Raw genomic sequence first — 22,607 nt, forward strand, 5'->3', positions numbered from 1 at the left:
ATGCCATGTTGTAGGGGAGGGTCAATCTTTTTTATTTTAATGCTTGGGGAGGGTCACTGATTTTTTCCCCAATTGAGAGGGAGGGTCATGGCATTTTATAAAAGGGCTTATACATTTTCTCCAGTAACACCCCTCAATAAAAAACGACCCCTCCCTAACAATGTTTTCTCTCTCCAGACCACATTAAAGAACCGTGAGGAGTCTCTAGGAGAGGCCAGCAAGCTGCAGCAGTTCCTCAGAGAGCTGGACGACTTCCAGTCCTGGTTGTCTCGGACGCAGACGGCCATCGCCTCGGAGGAGCAGCCTGTCACGCTGTGCGAGGCCCAGAGACTGTTGACCCAACACCAGAACATCAACACAGAGATACAGGTAGAATAACCCAACACCAGAACATCAACACAGAGATCCAGGTAGAATAACCCAACACCAGAACATCAACACAGAGATCCAGGTAGAATAACCCAACACCACCACATCAACACAGAGATCCATGTAGAATAACCCAATACCAGAACATCAACACAGAGATCCAGGTAGAATAACCCAACACCACCACATCAACACAGAGATCCAGGTAGAATAACCCAACACCAGAACATCAACACAGAGATCCAGGTAGAATAACCCAACACCACCACATCTACACAGAGATCCAGGTAGAATAACCCATTTAGGCCTACAATGATAGGGCTGTCTTCGACACAGGATTTATGAAGTCGATTCGAGTCGCGGGGGTTAATCCGACGCGTCGACGAATCGTTTTATAGTCTACTTTGTGTAAAAAAAAAAAAAGAAAAAAAAGTGTTGCTTTAAACCACGTCAACATAATAGAATAATACATTAAGAGATGAATTGAATACACAGTGTTTTCGGTGATATCGGTGCGCGAGCACAAATGTTATCTGCATAGCAGTGTACAACCATAGAGTTATAACACACCGTTAAAACAAATAAAACATCTCCGCTGTTTCAACTCTGCCCCGTCTCTCTGCACTGTCTGCAGCGTGCAGTAGAGATGAGACATTCGCGAACGATTCCGCTCTCTTGAACGGCTCTTTTAAATGAACGATGGGATCCAGTCCGCAGTCGCGGGACACAGAGCACTGACAGAGTAATGAGTCAGTGTCGAGAACGGATTAATTTCAGAAACTGATCATAAAAAGGTGGAGGCACAGCTCCCGCTTGAGCCAGGAGTGTGGACATGTCATGGACGCAAACACAGCGAAACACAATCATTCATCATGGATTACAACACTGGAACAATTCAGAAGCACTTTAATTAGAAAATGTAACTTGTAGCCTACACTTGTGTATGTTAATTTGACTTCAGAAGATTGTTTACTACTTCGTGGACGCGCGTTTGTGCTGTGGCAGGTTATTTAATATGGGATTTTGACAGCGTGCTTCCTCCTCTTAACGGAACACTGTCCCGGCTCTGAATGTTTTAACGAAGCGGCGGTTCTGAACCGTTCTGGCCGTTCCGTCTCACTTTCAACCCGACGCTGGTGCGAGACAATAAATAACTGTTCGCCAATTGCTACTTCTCATTGGAAGTACATGACACCACACCAGTCCAGCAGTGCACCGCAGTACTGGCAGTAGTAGGCTATAACTGGTGATATAAAAAAATATATATTTTCGCTTCGACTCAAACAATTGGCGTCGATTCCCGGGGCTTAAAACGACGCGTCGATTCGTCGATTTTTAGAAGACACCCCTACAATGATTGTGACCGTCAGGTGAAAATGTCACCTGGTTCGGAAAATGAAAAAGAAAAATTTGTGTTCAACACCAAATCCTCCTATCTACTATGTCTAGGTAAATACCTCCTATCTGCAGTCGACAACATGCAGATAGGAGGGTTTTACTTAGAAATAGATTTTTTTTTTTTTTTTTTTTTTTTTGTTAAATAATACAGCACTTGTACGCTCATTTTGAGATCAATACATTCTACAGGTCTGCTACAAGTTGTACCATCAACATTGTTTGTCAACGCACCCTCTTGGTGTGGTAAAAGTGTCACCACCTGAAACCAACCATTAGCAATCAGCAGATTTTGCCACTTTTCCAAACCTGACAAATGTCATGTTCTAGTCACATGACATTTTCTTTTTCGTTTTTTACAAAATAAGGGTCAGAAGGATCTTGCAGACAGACAGACCATGTGCAGCATAGCCTGTTTTCCTCATTTCAAGTGAAATACAGAAATGAAATGCTCCTGGAAGGAGCTAAGCTCCAAACATCTGGCTTTGTCCGTATGGACGCTAGGGTTGCAACGGTACTCGGTGTTACCGGTGTTACCGGTGAGCGAGCACAACACCGAGTACTTTACTTGCACACCGATAACCGTTAAATAAAAATAAAACGCATCCGCTGCTCTGCCCCGAGGAGCGCAGAAGAGATGTGATGTTCGCCAACGATTCCGCTCTTTTAAATGAACGATGGGATTCGGTTCTCAATCGCGGGAGCTGTTCCTTGTGTGGGAGTGTCGAGAACAGATCCAGAATCAACGGATCATCCACGGGGCGAGGCACAAAGATGGGAGTCCTCATGGAAAAGAGGCATTACATTTTGTATAACACAGATCTATTGTGAAAATAGCAGATCTACATGCTCACAACACCTCGCGCTGCGAGGCGTTGTGAGCATGTAGATCGGCTATTTTCACAATGTCTAAAAGAAAAACGAGTTTTGTCGGTTATTTACACAGGTTTCTACATTTTCTTGGGCTGGATATGGCAGCCTGGAACGGTTGTTCAAGTGCAGATAAACTTGGCTTGTTAGTAAACGTGCCACAATTAACAATAATAATGCATTGCTCCTGTGCAGCTGACCTGCTGAACCTGGGAATATACCATTTTGTCAAGATGGGTAGAATACAAGTGTGGAGAATATAATTATAATACAGTGTGACAATTTTGTAAAATTTTGCATTTGTAGTTATTTTACTGTAATTTAACAACATAATAACCAGCACAGATAGACAAGAGACATTCATGGATTTATATTTAAAAGTAACATTTATTTTCCCCCCAGGACTCAGGGTATGGCAGCTGCATACCCCTGCCATACCCAATTGACGCTCCTGCGTTGTGAGCATGTAGATCTGCCATTTTCACAATAGAAATTATTTTCGACTTTCGACTTTCTCTGGTGGGAGTCGGCTTGTGTAATGAAGTCGACGGAGTCGACTTGTCGACTTTTTCGTTAATGCCCTACGTCATGTCTTTCATCTTTTTGAAGATGCAGGGAACATGTTCCCACCGTCCTCCCCAAGCTCCATGTTGACAGGAGAGATGATCAGAGGAGCAGAGTTTCTGCCACTAGCATTAAGACATGGACTGAAGTATGGGTAGAGTTTCTCAGTGAAGGAGCAGCCAGTGAAAGAGTAGAGATGAACTCTGGCCTCCACGTCATAAAAGGAGACCAGACCCTCCTCATAATCCACAAACACTCCCACTTTCTGGAGCTCCTCTCTTACAGGGAGGAGGACAGCAGGGTGATCATAAGCACAGTACTTATTTTCATTCAACCCTATAGTCCAGAAACCATCTTTGGGACTCAGTTCGTTTTCACCTTTCCTGTCGATGGACTCTCTGGCCACTCCTAGATCCCAGCCAGTCTTCCCTCTAACCTGAACCTCATAGTAAAACCTTCCTGAGGAGAAGCTCTGTTTTCCTAAGACACAGTTATATAGAGAGAATATCTCTCTGTTGTCTGGGAGATTCCTTCTTATGCCTCCTTGACTCACTTGTCTCCCATCCTCAGACAGGATGAGGTGGGGATGTGCTGTATCAGGATCCAGAGTCACATCCATCTCATATTTCTGGAACCTCCTCAGCTCAACATCAAACAGCTTCTTCTCCATCTCTTGACTGAGTGTCTTCTCCAGCTGACCTACAGCTGTCCTCACTGTCCACACGTGTAAAGAGTGATGGACACTGACCTTTGTCCAGTCCTTGGTGGGTCTCCACCCAGTGTTGATGGATGGGAAGTTCTGGAGGAGGTGGAGGTGGTCTTCAGTGTGTGAGAGCTGCTTCAGCTCAGAGCATCTCTTCTCTAACAGAGTGATTTCCTGTTGAAGCTCTTTAATGAAGCCTTCAGCCTGTTTCTCCGTTGTTTCATGCTTCTCTTCAATCACACCAATGAGCTCAGCCTGGCTCCTCTCAATGCAGCTGATCAGAGCGGTGAAGACCTGCACGCTGCCTGCTATCGCTGTGTCTGCATCTTTCCTGCTGAGCTCTACTGAGTGTCTGACCTCCTGGATCTTCACTCGTCTCTCCTGGATCATCTGCTGAACCTCAGCCTCGGTCTTTGCTTCATATTCTTCTTTCATCTTGTGGATCCTGAACTGATCGGCCATCCCAGAGAGAACTTTATTAACAGAGAACTCTTGTCTCGTACTGAATGTTCTGTTACACAGTGGGCACTGACACACATCACTGCTGTCCCAGTGCTGTGTGATGCAGGCGTTGCAGAAGTTGTGTCCGCACGGAGTGGTGATTGGATCAGTGAACGCCTCCGTACAGATAGAACACAGGAAGTGATCCTCAGACAGCAGACTGAAGGCAGAGGACATTTCTACACCACTGTGATATTGCAGCTTAGCTCTGGTTACCCGGGATAGTTCAATAACAACTCAACCAGTTAATGAGATCCAGGAATGTATAAGATATCTGACTGAAGGCTTTGTCCTTGGGCTGTGGTGGATACGTATTATCTCTGGGTCTCTCTCTGTGGTGGATACGTATTATCTCTGGGTCTCTCTCTGTGGTGGATACGTATTATCTCTGGGTCTCTCTCTGTGGTGGATACGTATTATCTCTGGGTCTCTCTCACACATTGTGTAATCTACTTTTAAGCTGTGCTTCGTTGAAAGCGACGTCATCAAACATGACCTCAGTCCTTCCCTAATATGGACTTTTATGATGTTTTGACAGACTTCTGTGAAGATGTTTACAAAAAAATCAAACCTCGGTTCGAAGTGAAGCAGTGAACTTTTATTCTATGTGTTCTAGAGCTATGAACTCTGTGATCTGTACATTCTTCCAATTCTGAATGAATGAATGATTTTATCTGGAGGGCCGAATTGTCATGTGAAGCGTGACCAATTCTCAAAGTATGGTCTCATTGGATATTTTTAATCATCCAATCATCAGACCGGGACGGACATTACACACATATTCTGGACGTATGGGACAGATAAAACCTGTTCATTATGGACTGAAATGACCATATATGGACATGAACGGGACACACATGTACGGGACAGATAAAACCTGTTCATTCTGGACTGAAATGACCATATATGGACATGAACGGGACACACAAAGCCACTCCTTGGAAGCGGCTTTCACAGCTTCAAAAAAGTTAAGTACAGTACAGTAGCAACTGCTGAAAAAAATATGCTGTTGGCGTATGCACTATGCCAAACTTTTATGCACATGTACATTTGAGGATGCTCTTTTCTTTTCTCCTTGCTCTTTTGCCTTTTGCACTCTTTCTTTTTTCATCTTTCTACGTCTTATTATTGATTACACTAACTTAATTAGTGTGGGCAACACATTATAGTAATGGGGAAACTTTATTTATTACTAGGGTAACTTTTCCGCTGCCATTGGAAATTGACAGACAGACAGACTTCTGTCCGGAATAGGGAATCAATAGGGAATCAAGGGAAGTGGGAATCAATAGGGAATCAATGGGAGTGGGAATCAATAGGGAGTCAATTGTTTGAGCTTCACATATTGTTGTTATTTTAGGACATACATGGGCAACTGGCGGCCCCACCTTCACTTAATGCGGCCCGCAGGTTAATACCGGAATACTGATTGATTTCAGCTGTTACAATTCCAAACATGACCTGCTATATTAGTAGCTTAATGACTAGTGTAGTAGTATTAAAATGTATTTTTTTTAATGTCCAATGTATTCGTATTTAGGTTCATGAAGTTAACATGAGTATACAACTAAATACGTTTGAAAATGTTAGATTTCAGGATCCCAATTAAAAAATAACAAAACATTATTCAGGATTCCAATTCAAAAGAGCCAAAAATAGCCGATCTACAGGCTCAAAACGCATCACGCTGCAATGCGTTTTGAGCTTGTAGATCTGCTATTTTTGCTTCTTTTGTATGACAAAGTAGGACGTGTAGCAATATGCAATGGCCCTCGCCATCATCACAGTTGCCCACCCCTGTTCTAGGACTATGCTCAGGACTAGCAGAGGATGAGGGACATGGGTCTAATGCAGGGGTGCCCAAAAGGTAGATCGTGATCTACCAGTAGATCACCAAGGGTGTGCAGGTAGACCACATGACATGCCTCTAAAAATATATCATTAAAATATAAAATGTATGTCAATATGACATCAAGAAGGGGCTGTCAGCTCCCTTCATGGCTTCTAAAGTAGGCAAACCTCCAATGCAACACTTTGTTCAAGATTTTGTAGCATTACAAAGAACCCCAAAACCTACTGTACCACTTCCATACAGAATGACATTTTCCCAGTATTTCCCATTTATTTCCCCCTAAAATGTAACGGCAGCGCTGCTATTCCAAAGCCTCCCTCGGGCCCTCAGCTAAAACATTTTGGATGGGTAGATCATTTTGAGCTAGTCATTTTAACACATGGGAAGCCAAGGTTTCTAACATTTCTAGCTGTTGCTGCTGCCGCCGTTCACTCACGCTTTATTTTGAAGAGCCTCAGAAGCTTTGTGCGTGTGCACGTGAGTGTCCACTGACGATTGAGGAAGAAAATCCATTTGTTTACAAACGCTCGCGAAGCTAAAATCCAAACCGGGGCGGACCATCGCGGTAAAGTGTTGCAGTGAAAACAATCAGATCTCTGCTTCCCTGGCGTTCTTTGCACCTCATTCATAGATAAAGCCCTTTTTATGTTTCAACCTAGAATGGAAATCAATGCAGCCTTGTCGCGCCATTTTCTCCCTCTCTCTGAGCTACGGGGTGACGTATGGACTAGGGTCATTCACAGGGCACACAGCATGCACGTAGAGCTGTACAAGTTAACCCCTTGTTGTCTCGTTGAGGGACGAGACAACTCCTTTTGGCAGAGTGACCCCTAGTGGCCTTATCTCGTTACTGAACGAGTTTGGCCTGTTGGGTGTTAAAAGTAGATCTCACATCAAAAAAGTGTGGGCACCCCTGGTCTAATGTATTATTATTGTTCTTCTAGGACTATGCTCAGGACTAGCAGAGGATGATGTATTGTTATTGTTCTTCTAGGACTATGCTCAGGACTAGCAGAGGATGATGTATTGTTATTGTTCTTCTAGGACTATGCTCAGGACTAGCAGAGGATGATGTATTGTTATTGTTCTTCTAGGACTATGCTCAGGACTACCAGAGGATGATGTATTGTTATTGTTCTTCTAGGACTATGCTCAGGACTACCAGAGGATGAGGGACATGGGTCTGGCGGTGACCCAGGGCCAGACGGACGCCCAGCACATGTTCCTCAGCCAGAGGCTGCAGGCTCTGGACACGGGCTGGAACGAGCTGCACAAGATGTGGGAGAACCGGCACCACCTGCTGGCCATGTCGCACCACTACCAGCTGTTCCTGAGGGACAGCAAACAGGCAGAGGCCTTCCTCAATAACCAGGTAATTAACCCATTCACTGCCCTAACCTGAGGATCCTTCCTCAATAACCAGGTAATTAACTCATTCACTGCCCTAACCTGAGGATCCTTCCTCAATAACCAGGTAATTAACCCATTCACTGCCCTAACCTGAGGATCCTTCCTCAATAACCAGGTAATTAACTCATTCACTGCCCTAACCCCAGGCCTTCCTCAATAACCAGGTAATTAACCCATTCACTGCCCTAACCTGAGGATCCTTCCTCAATAACCAGGTAATTAACTCATTCACTGCCCTAACCCCAGGCCTTCCTCAATAACCAGGTAATTAACCCATTCACTGCCCTAACCTGAGGATCCTTCCTCAATAACCAGGTAATTAACCCATTCACTGCCCTAACCTGAGGATCCTTCCTCAATAACCAGGTAATTAACCCATTCACTGCCCTAACCTGAGGATCCTTCCTCAATAACCAGGTAATTAACTCATTCACTGCCCTAACCCCAGGCCTTCCTCAATAACCAGGTAATTAACTCATTCACTGCCCTAACCTGAGGATCCTTCCTCAATAACCAGGTAATTAACTCATTCACTGCCCTAACCTGAGGATCCTTCCTCAATAACCAGGTAATTAACTCATTCACTGCCCTAACCTGAGGATCCTTCCTCAATAACCAGGTAATTAACCCATTCACTGCCCTAACCTGAGGATCCTTCCTCAATAACCAGGTAATTAACTCATTCACTGCCCTAACCTGAGGATCCTTCCTCAATAACCAGGTAATTAACTCATTCACTGCCCTAACCTGAGGATCCTTCCTCAATAACCAGGTAATTAACTCATTCACTGCCCTAACCCCAGGCCTTCCTCAATAACCAGGTAATTAACTCATTCACTGCCCTAACCTGAGGATCCTTCCTCAATAACCAGGTAATTAACTCATTCACTGCCCTAACCTGAGGATCCTTCCTCAATAACCAGGTAATTAACCCATTCACTGCCCTAACCTGAGGATCCTTCCTCAATAACCAGGTAATTAACTCATTCACTGCCCTAACCTGAGGATCCTTCCTCAATAACCAGGTAATTAACTCATTCACTGCCCTAACCCCAGGCCTTCCTCAATAACCAGGTAATTAACCCATTCACTGCCCTAACCTGAGGATTCTTCCTCAATAACCAGGTAATTAACTCATTCACTGCCCTAACCCCAGGCCTTCCTCAATAACCAGGTAATTAACCCATTCACTGCCCTAACCTGAGGATTCTTCCTCAATAACCAGGTAATTAACCCATTCACTGCCCTAACCTGAGGATTCTTCCTCAATAACCAGGTAATTAACTCATTCACTGCCCTAACCCCAGGCCTTCCTCAATAACCAGGTAATTAACTCATTCACTGCCCTAACCAGTAGATCCTACCTCAAATCTACTCTTATTACCATATGTAATTATGTCATGCCTGTGGAGCACTTTGATCTGCAACCCTGTATGAATGGTGCTGTACAAATACAGTTATTACGACCGTCAGGTTGCAGCTTCTATGAAAAGCTCCACCGGCTGTCAGTCAGTCAGTCAGTCTTCCGTCACGTCACACTATTGCCCTACTAATATATCCGTCACCGTTGCCCCGATCCATGCCAAACTTTGCACACACATGAATCTGTCCCATTTAGCGCCACTATCAGGCCAATTCTTGCAAAACACATTTATGGACACTGCTTCTACAGATTTTGCCCTAAGATCACGCAAAGCGGTACACAGTATGTCTAGAGTCATGTCATCAACATGGATCTGTCCCATTGTGTATACATGCAACCTGACGGTCGCTTATCTCCCGATTAGGGAGTCTTACTGGTTATTAAAGTGAAGATCAAACTGACGACCTTACTTTCTGCCCCTCCATCAGGAGTACACCCTGGCCCACACAGAGTTAACTTACTTTCTGCCCCTCCGTCAGGAGTACACCCTGGCCCACACAGAGTTAACTTACTGTCTCCCTCCATCAGGAGTACACCCTGGCCCACACAGAGTTAACTTACTGTCTCCCCTCCATCAGGAGTACACCCTGGCCCACACAGAGTTAACTTACTGTCTCCCTCCATCAGGAGTACACCCTGGCCCACACAGAGTTAACTTACTGTCTCCCTCCATCAGGAGTACACCCTGGCCCACACAGAGTTAACTTACTGTCTCCCTCCATCAGGAGTACACCCTGGCCCACACAGAGTTAACTTACTGTCTCCCCTCCATCAGGAGTACACCCTGGCCCACACAGAGTTAACTTACTTTCTGCCCCTCCATCAGGAGTACACCCTGGCCCACACAGAGTCGGTACTGAGTATCACATTTTGGGCGACTGGAATGTGGATGTTTTGCGTAAAGAAGCACCCATGTTCAAGTCCTTTGATGGGTTATGCAATCAATACAGCCTCACTCAGCTTGTCACAGTACCCACCAGGGTGACAGAGCACTCTCAAACCCTCATAGATCTCGTCGTAACCACTGACAAGTCCAAAGTCACCGCTAGCGGGGCTATTGTATGCGGTCTTAGTGATCATTATATGATCTACTCTACCCGAAAAATACACAAACCCAAGGCTAGTGGCCACAGAACTGTCGTTGCTAGAAGCCTGAAGAACTACTCCAGTGAGGCTTTTAATCTCAAACTAGCGGGTGTAGACTTTTCCCCAGAGCTGCAGTGTACAGATGTCGAAGAAGCATGGTGTGGTTTTAAAACCAAATTGACCAATGCTCTAGACGACGTGGCCCCCTTGAATACCACCAGGGTTAAAGCCCGCCAAGAGCCATGGTATAACTCAGATATTGCAGAATCAGCTAAACTCAGAGACAAAAAATACGATGAAAAACGAAAGTGCTGCAAAAAGCTAAGTAAAAAATTCAACCCTGACCTCAAAATCCACGTTGAGCATCTTACTGCTCAATGCAAGAAACTTAGAAACCAGACAACCGCCCTAGTCAGATCCGCCAAAAAAAACTACATCGACGACAAAATCGATGAATACAAAAACAAACCACGAGACCTATGGAAGTTGCTTAACAACCAATTAGGCTTAAAATCAAAAACCATATGCCACAACATAAACATCAAAACGGACGCCGCTCTCATTTCTGACAAAGGTGAAGTGGCTACCCATCTTAACAAAACCTTTACCACCACAGCCCGTTCACTGGTCGAAAGACTGGTCGCCCCATCTGGGCGGTATGGTGAAGAATTTGTTAAAAAATTCTACAAAAAACTGGGCGTCAGAAAAGACAGCTTTAAACTTTCCACAGTGACAACTGATGAAGTGTTTAAAAAATTGAGCGCCCTACCTCAACACAAGGCCACTGGCCTTGATAAAATCCCAGCTAGATTTCTCAGAGATTCAGCCGCCACCATTGCTCCAATCATTACCCACATAATTAACCTTTCCATCGAACAGGGTCATGTCCCCCAGGACTTCAAACTAGCAAAAGTAACCCCCCTGCACAAAAAAGGTAGCAAACTAGACCCTGGAAACTACCGCCCCGTTTCTATTCTTAGCTCCATATCCAAAGTCATGGAGAAAATAGTCTACGAACAGATTGCAAGATATCTCGATGAGAATAATCTGATTTACGAGTTCCAATCTGGATTCAGAAAATCCCATTCCACTGACACATGCCTTCTCTATTTGACTGACCAAATCAAACGCGAAGCGGATCAGGGCAAATATAGTGGCATGGTCATGATGGACCTCCAGAAGGCATTTGACACCGTGGATCATGCTATTCTGATTGAGAAACTAAAAGCCATCGGTCTTGACAGCGCAGCAGTGAGCTGGATGCAATCTTACCTGGTGGGGAGGGAACAGGTGGTGGAGATTAACGGAACCCTGTCCCCCCCCCCTCCCAGTAAGCTGTGGTGTTCCTCAAGGTAGCATACTGGGACCTCTGTTGTTCCTAATATACGTGAACGACATGGCATCTGCTTGCGACTGCAACCTGTTCCTGTTCGCGGATGACTCGGCTCTCCTAGTCTCGGGCAAGGACCACTTGCAGGTTGAAAAGACACTTAACTCTGAACTGAGTAAGATCTGCACATGGCTTAACGACAACAAATTATCAATTCACCTGGGAAAAACCGAGTCCATCCTCTTTGGATCAAATCATAACCTCAAAAAGGTAAATGACTTCACAATCAAAGTGGGTGACAAGGTCATAACACGAAAAAACTAAATCTCTTACTTAGGATGTATCCTTGAAGCTAATCTTTCCAGCGAAAAGATGACTTCAAAAGTAATAAAAAAAAATCAACCAACGAACTCGTTTCCTACAGAGGATCGCCCCAATGGTCAACTTCAACACACTGAAGACCATAGCTGGTGCAATAATCCAGCCCCTCTTTGACTACGGAGTCCACGTATGGTATCGTGACGCCCCACAAGCCCTTAAAACTAAACTCCAAACAGCCCAAAATAAACTAATTAGGGTCCTTCTTAACCTTCCCTATCAGACTCACCTCACCGCTACTCACCAGTTAAGAGTGGGGTGGCTCAGAGTAGATGACAGAGTACAGCAACTTGCAATGGGCCTGGTGTACAAGATACACTACACCACTATGATACCCAAGTACCTGTCAAAATACTTTATAAACGTTAAGGATGTCCATAATTACAACACCAGAGGCAGTGCCACAGATCACGTTCAACCCAGAGTCAACTCAAAGAAAGGGTCGAACTCGTTCTTCTGCTATACCACAAAAATGTGGAATGCCTTACCGAAGGCCATAAAGGAGTGTGGATCACTAGCATCCTTTAAAATTGCCCTGAAAAACCACTTACAGGCAGCAGCCGTTCGCAACTGGAAAAAACCTAGCCCAACCCTACCCTCCCTGCCCCTTCCTTGTATATACTTGTATACTTGTATATTCCTTGTATATACTTACTGTCTGTTTAGATTTACTGTATATTCCTTGTATATACTTACTGTTTGTTTAGATTTACTGTTTTCTTTTCTTTTTTTTCCCCCTGTTCTTTACATATCTACTGCATAGTACTGTGTTCTATTTGTCTGTCATTCAATGTTATATGAGATACTTAAATGGTTTCCTGTTGAAATAAGCTTAGTCTTTTCATGGATCTCCTTTTAGTAGACCTTGTACCAGTGAACTGTACCGTCATGAATCTGTACATTTTCCTATGCAAACTTCTAATAAAGCCTTCAATCAATCAATCAATCAGTTAACTTACTGTCTCCCCTCCATCAGGAGTACACCCTGGCCCACACAGAGTTAACTTACTGTCTCCCCTCCATCAGGAGTACACCCTGGCCCACACAGAGCTTCCCTCCACCCTGGAAGCAGCCGAGGCCTCCATCAAGAAGCAGGAGGACTTCATGACCACCATGGACGCCAACGAGGACAAGATCAACGGAGTGGTGGAGGCTGGCAGGAGGCTGGCCAGCGACGGAAACATCAACGCTGAGCGCATCCTGGAGAGAACGTGTTCTATCGACGACAGGTGAGATAGAGATAGAAATGTTTCTATTGGTGACAGTTGAGATAGAGATAGAGATGATTCTATTGATGGCAGGTGAAATAGAGCTGTTTCTATCGATGACAGGTGAGATAGATAAACAAACAGTTTCGTAACTTCGGTCCATTATATCTCCCCTTTGATAATACCAATTGGTATTGTATTTGATATCATTGTTATCGTTGATTAGTCACCTTTACAACTAGGTATAAGGGTTGCATTGGCCATGAGCACCACAGCTAAACGTGTGGTAGTGCCCCCCCAAAGAAATTTGCCAAAATGGCCTGCAATACCGTTCTGTTGGTATTCATTCTGGTTTTGGCTCTAATTACACTTTAGCCTCTGCATAAGACTACAGTGTCATCGAGGCTAGGGAAAGTGCTACAGCCAGTGTAATCCTGGTCTCTATACTGCCTCCCCCTGGTCATCCAGGGCGCCTGCTGGAGGTGAAAGGAACTGGTTGGCATAACGTGTTCCTTCCACGTCTTTGCTTCCACGCCTGTTTTTGCATGATTGGATTCTGCTATTTCTGTCAGAGCATCAGTGAGTTCAGCAAAGAGGATCAATGAGGTCATAATGTTTCACTAGAAGAACAGAGAAGTTGATGATGTAATGATGATGTCACAGTGATGTGTGATGATGTCATTCCAGACACAAGAAGAACAGAGAGGGCGCTGTTGAGCTGCTGATGAAACTGAAAGACAACAGAGATCTGCAGAGGTTCCTGCAGGACTCACAAGAGGTACGCACGCACGCATGCATGCACACACACACACACACACACATGCACACACACACACACACACACACACACACACACACACACACACACACACACCTGTGTCTCGTGTGGACATGTTGTGAAGATGTTGACAGCTTAGGACTCGTTATAGTGCTGTGTATATAATATTATGTTTTATTTCATTGTAATATTTCCCAGTGGTCTCCATGGATCAATGAGGAGATGACCTGTTGTACATTATGTTACAGTAGATCAGGGCTAGGCAACGTTAGGCACGGTGCCAACATTGGCACAGGGGAGGGTGATCACTGGCACACTGGCAGAAGAGTGATGGTTTATTTTAAAATCAAATATAGTTTCAAATAAATTAAGTCACCTAATTTGCAGCAAATCACATCCTGAGCATAATTCTACATTCATTAAAATGATAGAATAAAGGAAGTTATTCTAAGCTAGAATTGGACAACAGCTTTTTGGGAGGGGCATAGCTACAGGCTAATTACGGAGATAGGTGGGTTATTGATCTGAGTCTAATGATCGTCATAACAATGTCCTGACAATCACAATATGTCTGAATCTTTGATGGTATGTCATTAAAATGTATGTTGACAGTGACATGGCACACTGACTATCTAGAAAGAAAAACAAATAAATAAACATGGCACCTAATTTCAAAAAGGTTGCTGACCTCTTAAGTATATCATATTATACTTCTATAATATTTTACTGTATTTCTCCAGTTATCATTGTTGGATCAGTGAGAAGATGACCTGTTGTATATGATATGTTACTGTATTTCTACAGTTAACTCATGGACCAGATACATGTCATATATAATATGTTAGTGTATTTCTCCAGTTATCTCTATGGATCAGTGAGAAGATGCTGAGCGCTCAGGACCTTTCCTACGACGAGGCCAGGAACCTGCACAGCAAGTGGCTTAAACACCAGGCCTTCATGGCTGAGCTGCAGAGCAACAAGGAGTGGATGGACAAGATAGAGAAGGTATGAAACACACCATGAAACACCATGAATCATGAGACACCATGAGACACCAGGCCTTATGGATGAAATAGAGGAGGTATGAAACACCATGAAACACCAGACCTTATGGGTGGATGAGATAGAGACGGTATGAAACACACCATGAAACACCATGACGAGATAGAGAAGGTATGAGAAACACCATGAAACACCATGACACACCATGAGACACCATGCCTTATGGATGAGATAGAGGAGGTATGAAACACACCAGACCTTATGGATGGACATGATAGAGAAGGTATGAGAAACACCATGAAACACCATGCCTTATGGATGGACAGATAGAGAAGGTAATGATAAACACCAGACCTTATGGATGGATGAGATAGAGAAGGTATGAAACACACCAGACCTTATGGATGGACAGATAGAGAAGGTATGAAACACACCAGACCTTATGGATGGATGAGATGGAGAAGGTATGAAACACACCAGACCTTATGGATGGATGAGATGGAGAAGGTATGAAACACACCAGACCTTATGGATGGATGAGATGGAGAAGGTGCCTCGACGCCCACAACGTGTCGAGGCAGCAGTGCGTCGTGTTTGGGTGGGACTCCTGGGCCACAGTAGCCTGTGGTTGGGGTAATAAGCTATTATTCAGATGACAGACAAGTCAGTGGGCCAATCATGTGATGTCTCTCTGCTCTGTGGGCGGGTCCTACTGAAGGATTGGCCCTCTGCACTTAGTGGCACTAACTATCATAAAATGGTGACAAAAAAGGTTAAAAGGGTTAGATAAAAAATAAAAAATGTAGTATAGTGGGCCCACCGGGCATATGCCCGGTATGCCAGATGCCCAGTCCCCCCCTAAGCTGACGCTTAGGCCCCATTTACACATGCAGCCAAATCCAGCCTGAATCAGACCTGTGTAACATCCAGATTGGAATCCTATTTGTTCCATGTGTGTGGGACCATTTAAAGTTTAAACCAATCAGATTGCAATCTGGATGTGGCACAGATCTGATTCAGGCTGGATTTGGATGCCAGTGTAAACGGGGCCTAAGGGCTGCCCACCTGCCCCTGGCAGGGAGGGTGGAGTTGGCTTTCAGGTTGCCCGACCGGGGCAAGTGCTCATTCTAGAGGGGACGCAACCATCTGTAATAGACACAACACCAGATATCTGTCTTTAACACCTGAACCTGGCTTCTGGTCTGCGGAATGTATAATAAGAGCACTGTTTACCTATAGTGTGCGGTTTTCACTGTTGCTACATGAAAAACATATGAAATAATAAGTTTGAACCCATTGTCATTATCCATAGCTATGTAGGTATGTGGCATTTTGTATTGCACAGCCCCAGAAAGTAAAAAGAATATTGTTAAATTGACTGGTAATTACATTTTTAGCTTTTTTTAACATTTGTTTTACTTTTCGGGCAAGTGAGCATTGAGCACAGCGGCCCATGACATCATCTTTAAATGATCAAGACAAGAAGCGATCAAGACATTATCACTGTACTATAAAGCCATTTAACACTTATTGCACACTAATGAACGATTGTTTTAATGATATTTAACGACAGTATTTGTTATTGTGGGCTTGAAAGGCGGGAACACTATGTTATCTTCATCATTTACAGAGGTCCGTCGAGTGAGTTCCGTCGCAGACAGTACAAAGGCAGGGCCCTTAGCCAATGAGGTGCAATCGAGGTGTTAGCCTGAGTATTGGTTGAGCTTCACAGTTAGCACGATGCAGAATATATATATATATATATATATATATATATATATATATATATATATATATACGAGCGAGCCCACACTGTTTCGTAGGAACAGTATTTCTAGTTTTGTCACTTATCATCTTCATAGATAGATAGATGCTGGTCAGCCACAAACTCAGTCACAACAGCTGGCCAATAAAATATACCAGTTCTGTTCAGAATGTTGTCATCTCACGTCTTTCCACAAAATAGTTAAAAAGATTAGTGGTCTGGATAAAAGCCTGGCTCAATAAGCAGAAGCGATAAGGTGCTCATTATAATCAATACAAATGAACGAGCTCCATCCCTAGTCATGACGACTTCCTGTTTCCTGTAGTCTCGCGTGGCCAGACTGTTGCCTCCGCGATTTGGTCAAATGCTCCCGGCATACAGTCTGGTAAAGGGAAATAGAAACGATGAGTGCGAGATGAAGCGGAAGTGAAGCCCCCTCGTAACTTCCGTTTCAGTCTCACATCGCACACATTTATCATTATATAAATAAAAATCATATAAGCATGTTTAGCTTGCTGCTTAGCAGAAATTACATTTTAAAATATATTTTCTTGAACGGTAATGTCCGTTTCCATTACTCGCCGTTCGGGAGCTGCTGTTCCAGACTCTATATAGCATTCAGAGATTGTGGAATAGTTGTCTGGCTACGCGAGACTATGTTTCCTGTGTCCTCTGTCATGACCACTTCCTGCTTCCTGTCTCCTGTCCAGGACGGCACGCTGCTGGTGTCAGAGAAACCCGACACGGAGGGCGTGGTCAAGGATAAGCTCTCCGCCCTCCAGGCCATGTGGGAGGAGCTAGAGGCCACCACTCAGACCAAGGCTCAGTGTCTGTTCGACGCCAACAAGGCCGAGCTGTTCACGCAGAGCTGCGCTGACCTGGACCAATGGCTGCTCGGCCTGGAGGGTCAGCTGACCTCCGACGACTACGGGAAAGACCTGACCTCTGTCAACATCCTGCTGAAGAAACAACAGGTACACATTTATTATTTAAAGGGAATCTAGGTGACTTTAAGCCTATTTTTTATTTATGTGCATCTAAATATTTGTGCAGTCATCTCCCTCTATCAGCCACTGTATTGTTGTGCTGGAGTGTTTCCTTGCAGAAAGACACATCCCCCTGGCTGTATTTTGGTTTTGTTCCACTGTTTATGTTGACATTGTACTGTTTATGTTGACATTCATCCCTTGGAGGGATGTTTTTGTCAGGGGGAGCTGCCCAGAGCTCTTAATTGCTCCCTTTGAACTTCAAAACGGTTGCGGTGCAAACTAATTCCTGCGCGAATCAGTGTTGATAGGCATGCATGGCAATATTGTTTTTGTTGTGTATGATGTCAGTCTAGAGGTCTGCTCAGATAGTCTTTATTGTCATTTCTCATCAGTTAGTTGACCAAGCTACGGATTGTAGCTTGTAAGAGTGTCATAGTGTAATGATAAGTGACCTTATTGACCTCCAGAGAGGCCTCCAGAGAGGCGAGAAGAGGCCAGAAGATGAATATTTTAGTTTTTCAAAGTCTGTTCATTTGTATTTTAAACTTGTATTTGCTGCCTATCATTTATAACCTGTAAGATTTTCCACAGTCTGTCTAAAAGTGTGGTTATTTTATCGCTTATAAGTGATATTCATCTAATACACTTTTGAAATTCAAGGTTAGCACCGCTCAATAATTTTTTATGACGTATTTTACGCGGCCTAAACGCGTTATGGCGTATTTTACGCGGCCTAAACGCGTTATGACGTATTTTACGCGGCCTAAACGCGTTCTAAATCAGGGTTAACCAATCGGGTGCCTCTGTGACTATGACATCATGGACAGATCAACAGAATCGAAGTGTTTCATTGATCTAGCGAACTCATGTCATCATCATTTGTGACATCATAGTTTTGGTAAAAAAGCGGTCTACAGGAGCGGTTAGCACCGCTCAAAAATGCTATCTAAATGACATGTTAGCCTTTTCATAATAAGCCTGTATTATTATAGATGTTGGAGGTGGAGGGGAGACAGAAGGAAGTAGTGGAGCTCTAACATTAACATAGTGTTTTATATTATTGTTTTACACAGCTTGGTTGAATGCTTGATTCTGATTGGTCAATCGCTGAAATCAGCTGTGTGTTATTTCTGGATAGCAGACCGCTCCGCTCTATAACAGACCACTGCCTAATCAAAGGCTCAGAACACCTGCTGCACTCAGGCTGCACTGCGTGGATGTTATGCCGTATCCAACATGTCAGCCATGTAAACAAACACACAGCTAAACCTTGCTCTCAAGAATGTTTTTAAACATATTTGAAGCGAGAAATGGATGACGTAGTAACAGAAAATCGATTCCATTTGACGAACACTTCCTTGTTTTCCAAGGCGACGTGTTCGTGTTGCGCTGGGGGGGGGGGGGGGGGGGCGCCCAGCACAACACTTGTGGAATACTTTCAGTACTGTAAGCAAGGATATACTTTGTTTTGTTTTTAGTTAGCCGTGTAATAAGCAGGATAACGTCTGCCTCAGCAGTCATTATCCAGTGATAACATCCCTTCAGGCTGATAAGGTACTGATGCAGAGCGGAGGCAAACCTTATCCCTTTCATATTATTCTAGATGCTGGAGGTCCAGGTGGACGTCAGACAGAAGGAGGTGGTGGAGCTCCAGTCCCAGGCCATCGCTCTGGGCCAGGAGATGTAGAGGACCTCTAAACATTAACATATTATTATTATCTTCTAGATGTTGGAGGTCCAGGTGGACGTGCGTCAGAAGAAGGTGGTGGAGCTCTAACATTAACATATTATTATTATCTTCTAGATGTTGGAGATGCAGGGGTACGTGCGTCAGAAGGAGGTGGTGGAGCTCCAACATTAACATTAACATCATGTATTATCTTCTAGATGTTGGAGGTCCAGGTAGACGTCAGACAGAAGGAGGTGGTGGAGCTCTAACATTAACATTAACGTATTATTATTATCTTCTAGATGTTGGAGGTCCAGGTGGACGTCAGACAGAAGGAGGTGGTGGAGCTCTAACATTAATATATTATTATCTTCTAGATGTTGGAGGTGCAGGTGGACGTGCGTCAGAAGGAGGTGGTGGAGCTCCAGTCTCAGGCCATCGCTCTGGGCCAGGAGGGCCGTGACGTGGAGGAGGTGGACGGACGCAGACGCCTGGTGGAGCAGAAGTTCTCCGCCCTGCTGGAGCCGCTCCGTCACCGCAAGAACTTCCTGGTGGCCTCCAGGGAGGTGCACCAGTTCAACAGAGACGTGGAGGACGAGATAGTAAGGAGGAAAACTACCTTAACTTGGCTTTAGTTGGAGCGTATTATTACGCATGATTACTTGAGCTGTAGATCTGCTATTTTTTTTGAAAAGTCATGAAAATGTGTGCAAATCTTTGAATATATGTATTTTTAAAGCGAAAATTTGAAACTCAAATATTTGCTTCCGGGACGGTTGCTGATACATAACATTTCGAGACGGGGGTCGGCGGTCAAATACATAATAATTCTAGAGGGTCCTTGACATTAAAAAGTCTGAGATCCACTGACAGAAACATGCGTTTTTCACAAGACCTTAGAAGGATTTTGAAGACATTTATAGCACACATTTTCAAGATTTTTCAAAAATAGCAGATCTATAAGCTGTGAGCTTGTACAGGTATCTTAATCTTTTTAAATTAGTTAAAGCAACGTAACAATACTTAATAATAATCCTAGAAGCAAATGTTCATCTTTAGTCCCACATATACGTAAAAACATAAGATGCAACATTACGATATCCAACTGCCGAAAAAAAAAAGAAAAAGAAAAAGAAAAAAAAGACAAAGCTAATTTAAGCCTAACTAATACATACTCTAAACTTTAGAGTATGTATTAGTTAGGCTTAAATGTAAGTTTTAGATATTCTATTGGTTGAGTATTAGTCTTTAGAGTCTAAAGACTAATACTCAACCAATAGAATATCTAAAAGCTGTTTTGGACAACAATCTTGTTGATGGAAATATTTTTGTGTGTGTGTGTGTGTGTGTGTGTGTGTGTGTGTGTGTGTGTGTGTGTGTGTGTGTGTGTGTGTGTGTGTGTGTGTGTGTGTGTGTGTGTGTGTGTGTGTGTGTGTGTGTGTGTGTGTGTGTGTGTGTGTGTGTGTGTAGCTCTGGGTGGAGGAGAGGATCCCGGTTGCCATGTCAACGGACCACGGCAACAACCTGCAGACGGTGCAGCTGCTCATTAAAAAGAACCAGGTACTGAACACTGACCCCTGCTGGACACACACTGAGCGTTAGAGAAGGGCTTTTCAGGGGGCACGGTGGCGCAGTGGTTAGCGCATCACCTCACAGCTAGAAGGTCCTGGGTTCGATTCCCACCGGGGGACACTGTGGGTGCTGGGGGCGTGTTCTTCCCTCCACGTCATCAGCGCCCACACCCTAGGTGGGGTTGGCGATAGGGCCTTTCTGTGTGGAGTTTGCATGTTCTCCCCGTGTCTCCTAGGGTAGGTACCCTCACAAAAGCATGCAGTAATCCTGGTCTCAATAATGCCTCCCCCTGGCCAGCCGAGGCGCCTGATGGAGGGGAAAGGAACTGGTTGGAATAACGTGTTCGTTCCACGCGCTGCGTCCATCCCGGGGAAATCCACCCTGTCAGGTGAAAAGAAACAACATGGACTCCTCATGCATTGAAGGAAGCATGAGGTCAGTCCGTTGTCTCCCCAGGCGTGGCAGAGGGAGAGCAGAGCCCAGGATTACATATTGGCACTGGGTGAAAATGGGTTACGAAATCGTGGGATAAAAAGTAAAAAAAAAAAAAAAAAAAAGAAAGAGAAGGGGTTTTTGAACTTTTTTGACTCAGGTCACCCCTGAACCTTTTCATGGCCCCCCTGATTTACACTGTTCATTTTTACAATCTTACATCATCATTACGCTACGTAAATACAGTATGCACATCTTTCCCCCTGAGATACGGTACGCTATGTGTCACAGAGAAATGTTCAGCTTCCATCAGAAGATTCAGAACTGACTGAAAATAACTTGACATTTAACCATCTGAACCCCTGCATCCCTATTCTGGGAGTTTCACGTTGTGACACGTTGTGAGCTTGTAGGTCTGCTATTTTTGGTGAAGAGAGTTGTCGTAGATGGAAAAAGAACTAATCAAGTACAGGCAAATTAGGTCTGTTTTACTAAGCATAGTGAAGTGATATTGATGACTTCCAAATATTATCAAATTATTTTGAGGCACCCTGGACTGGCATCATGGCACCCTTTGTGAAACCCTGCGTTAGAGAGACCTGGCTAACGCTCTGGACCAGAGCTAGGTTACACTGTGCTTTTATGTGAGGGTTAAGTTTGACAAATTGTTGATTCCTGGTCAAGGTGGCCTGTTGTTTATTGACTATAAGGAGCCTCTCTGCCTCCTGATCTGGCCTGAGATCACTACCACTGCCTAAAACCACTAAAGTCGGGTTATCAAATCCATCCGCTGAACTGCCTAACTCAACTTTAGTGGAGTTATACCATTTCAACCATCCTTAAGGCTCTTTTCCACCGGCAGCGATAACGATGACGATAACGATTTAAAAAAGTGGGTTTTCAATTGAAGTGGATCGGCAGCATCCACCAAACACCGATAAAGACAACGATAGCCGACAACTACATCGTTAGGATCAACAACGATGTGGTTAAGATCACAGTGATATGAAACTGGGTCTCTGACAAACAGCTCGAGGTGCGCTCTGAGCGAGCGGCTGTTAATTAGCGCCTCTTCACATTGATGTCCGATAACTTTATCGGACATCAATGTGAAGGCATAATTATCGCTGTGATATTTTATGGCTATCGTTATCGCTGCCGGTGGAAAAGGGCCTTTATCCACAACTTTCCAACATCCCATCATGCATTGCTCAGAATGTGCAGGCAGCTTCCGGCGCCGCAGCCGAGAGTGATCTACAAGTTCACAACGGTTGCATCTGCGACGCGACGTGAGCTTGTATGTCTGCTGTT

At 44.2% G+C, this 22,607-nt stretch overlaps 2 protein-coding genes across 2 annotated transcripts in view; one reads left to right on the plus strand and one right to left on the minus strand.

Annotated features, from left to right (window-relative positions):
- The window catches only part of LOC308282508 (spectrin beta chain, non-erythrocytic 1-like), a 96,731-nt gene that overhangs the window by 45,389 nt on the left and 28,735 nt on the right, over nt 1-22,607 (plus strand). The window contains exons 22-29 of the mRNA XM_080722873.1: nt 178-369; nt 7,399-7,626; nt 12,908-13,110; nt 13,777-13,867; nt 14,726-14,872; nt 17,345-17,608; nt 19,670-19,894; nt 20,763-20,852. Of these exons, the coding sequence (XP_080578999.1) occupies nt 178-369; nt 7,399-7,626; nt 12,908-13,110; nt 13,777-13,867; nt 14,726-14,872; nt 17,345-17,608; nt 19,670-19,894; nt 20,763-20,852 (1,440 nt within the window). The remainder of the gene's footprint in view (nt 1-177; nt 370-7,398; nt 7,627-12,907; nt 13,111-13,776; nt 13,868-14,725; nt 14,873-17,344; nt 17,609-19,669; nt 19,895-20,762; nt 20,853-22,607) is intronic.
- Nucleotides 3,230-4,579, minus strand: LOC308281566 (E3 ubiquitin-protein ligase TRIM39-like; the record flags this gene model as incomplete). Its single annotated transcript, XM_080721795.1, has 1 exon — nt 3,230-4,579. One exon carries the CDS (start codon nt 4,577-4,579, stop codon nt 3,230-3,232), a length of 1,350 nt encoding a protein of 449 aa, XP_080577921.1.

The sequence above is a fragment of the Nannobrachium achirus genome (assembly GCF_963921795.1).
Source record: "Nannobrachium achirus genome assembly, chromosome: 3".
NCBI classification, from domain to species: domain Eukaryota; kingdom Metazoa; phylum Chordata; class Actinopteri; order Myctophiformes; family Myctophidae; genus Nannobrachium; species Nannobrachium achirus.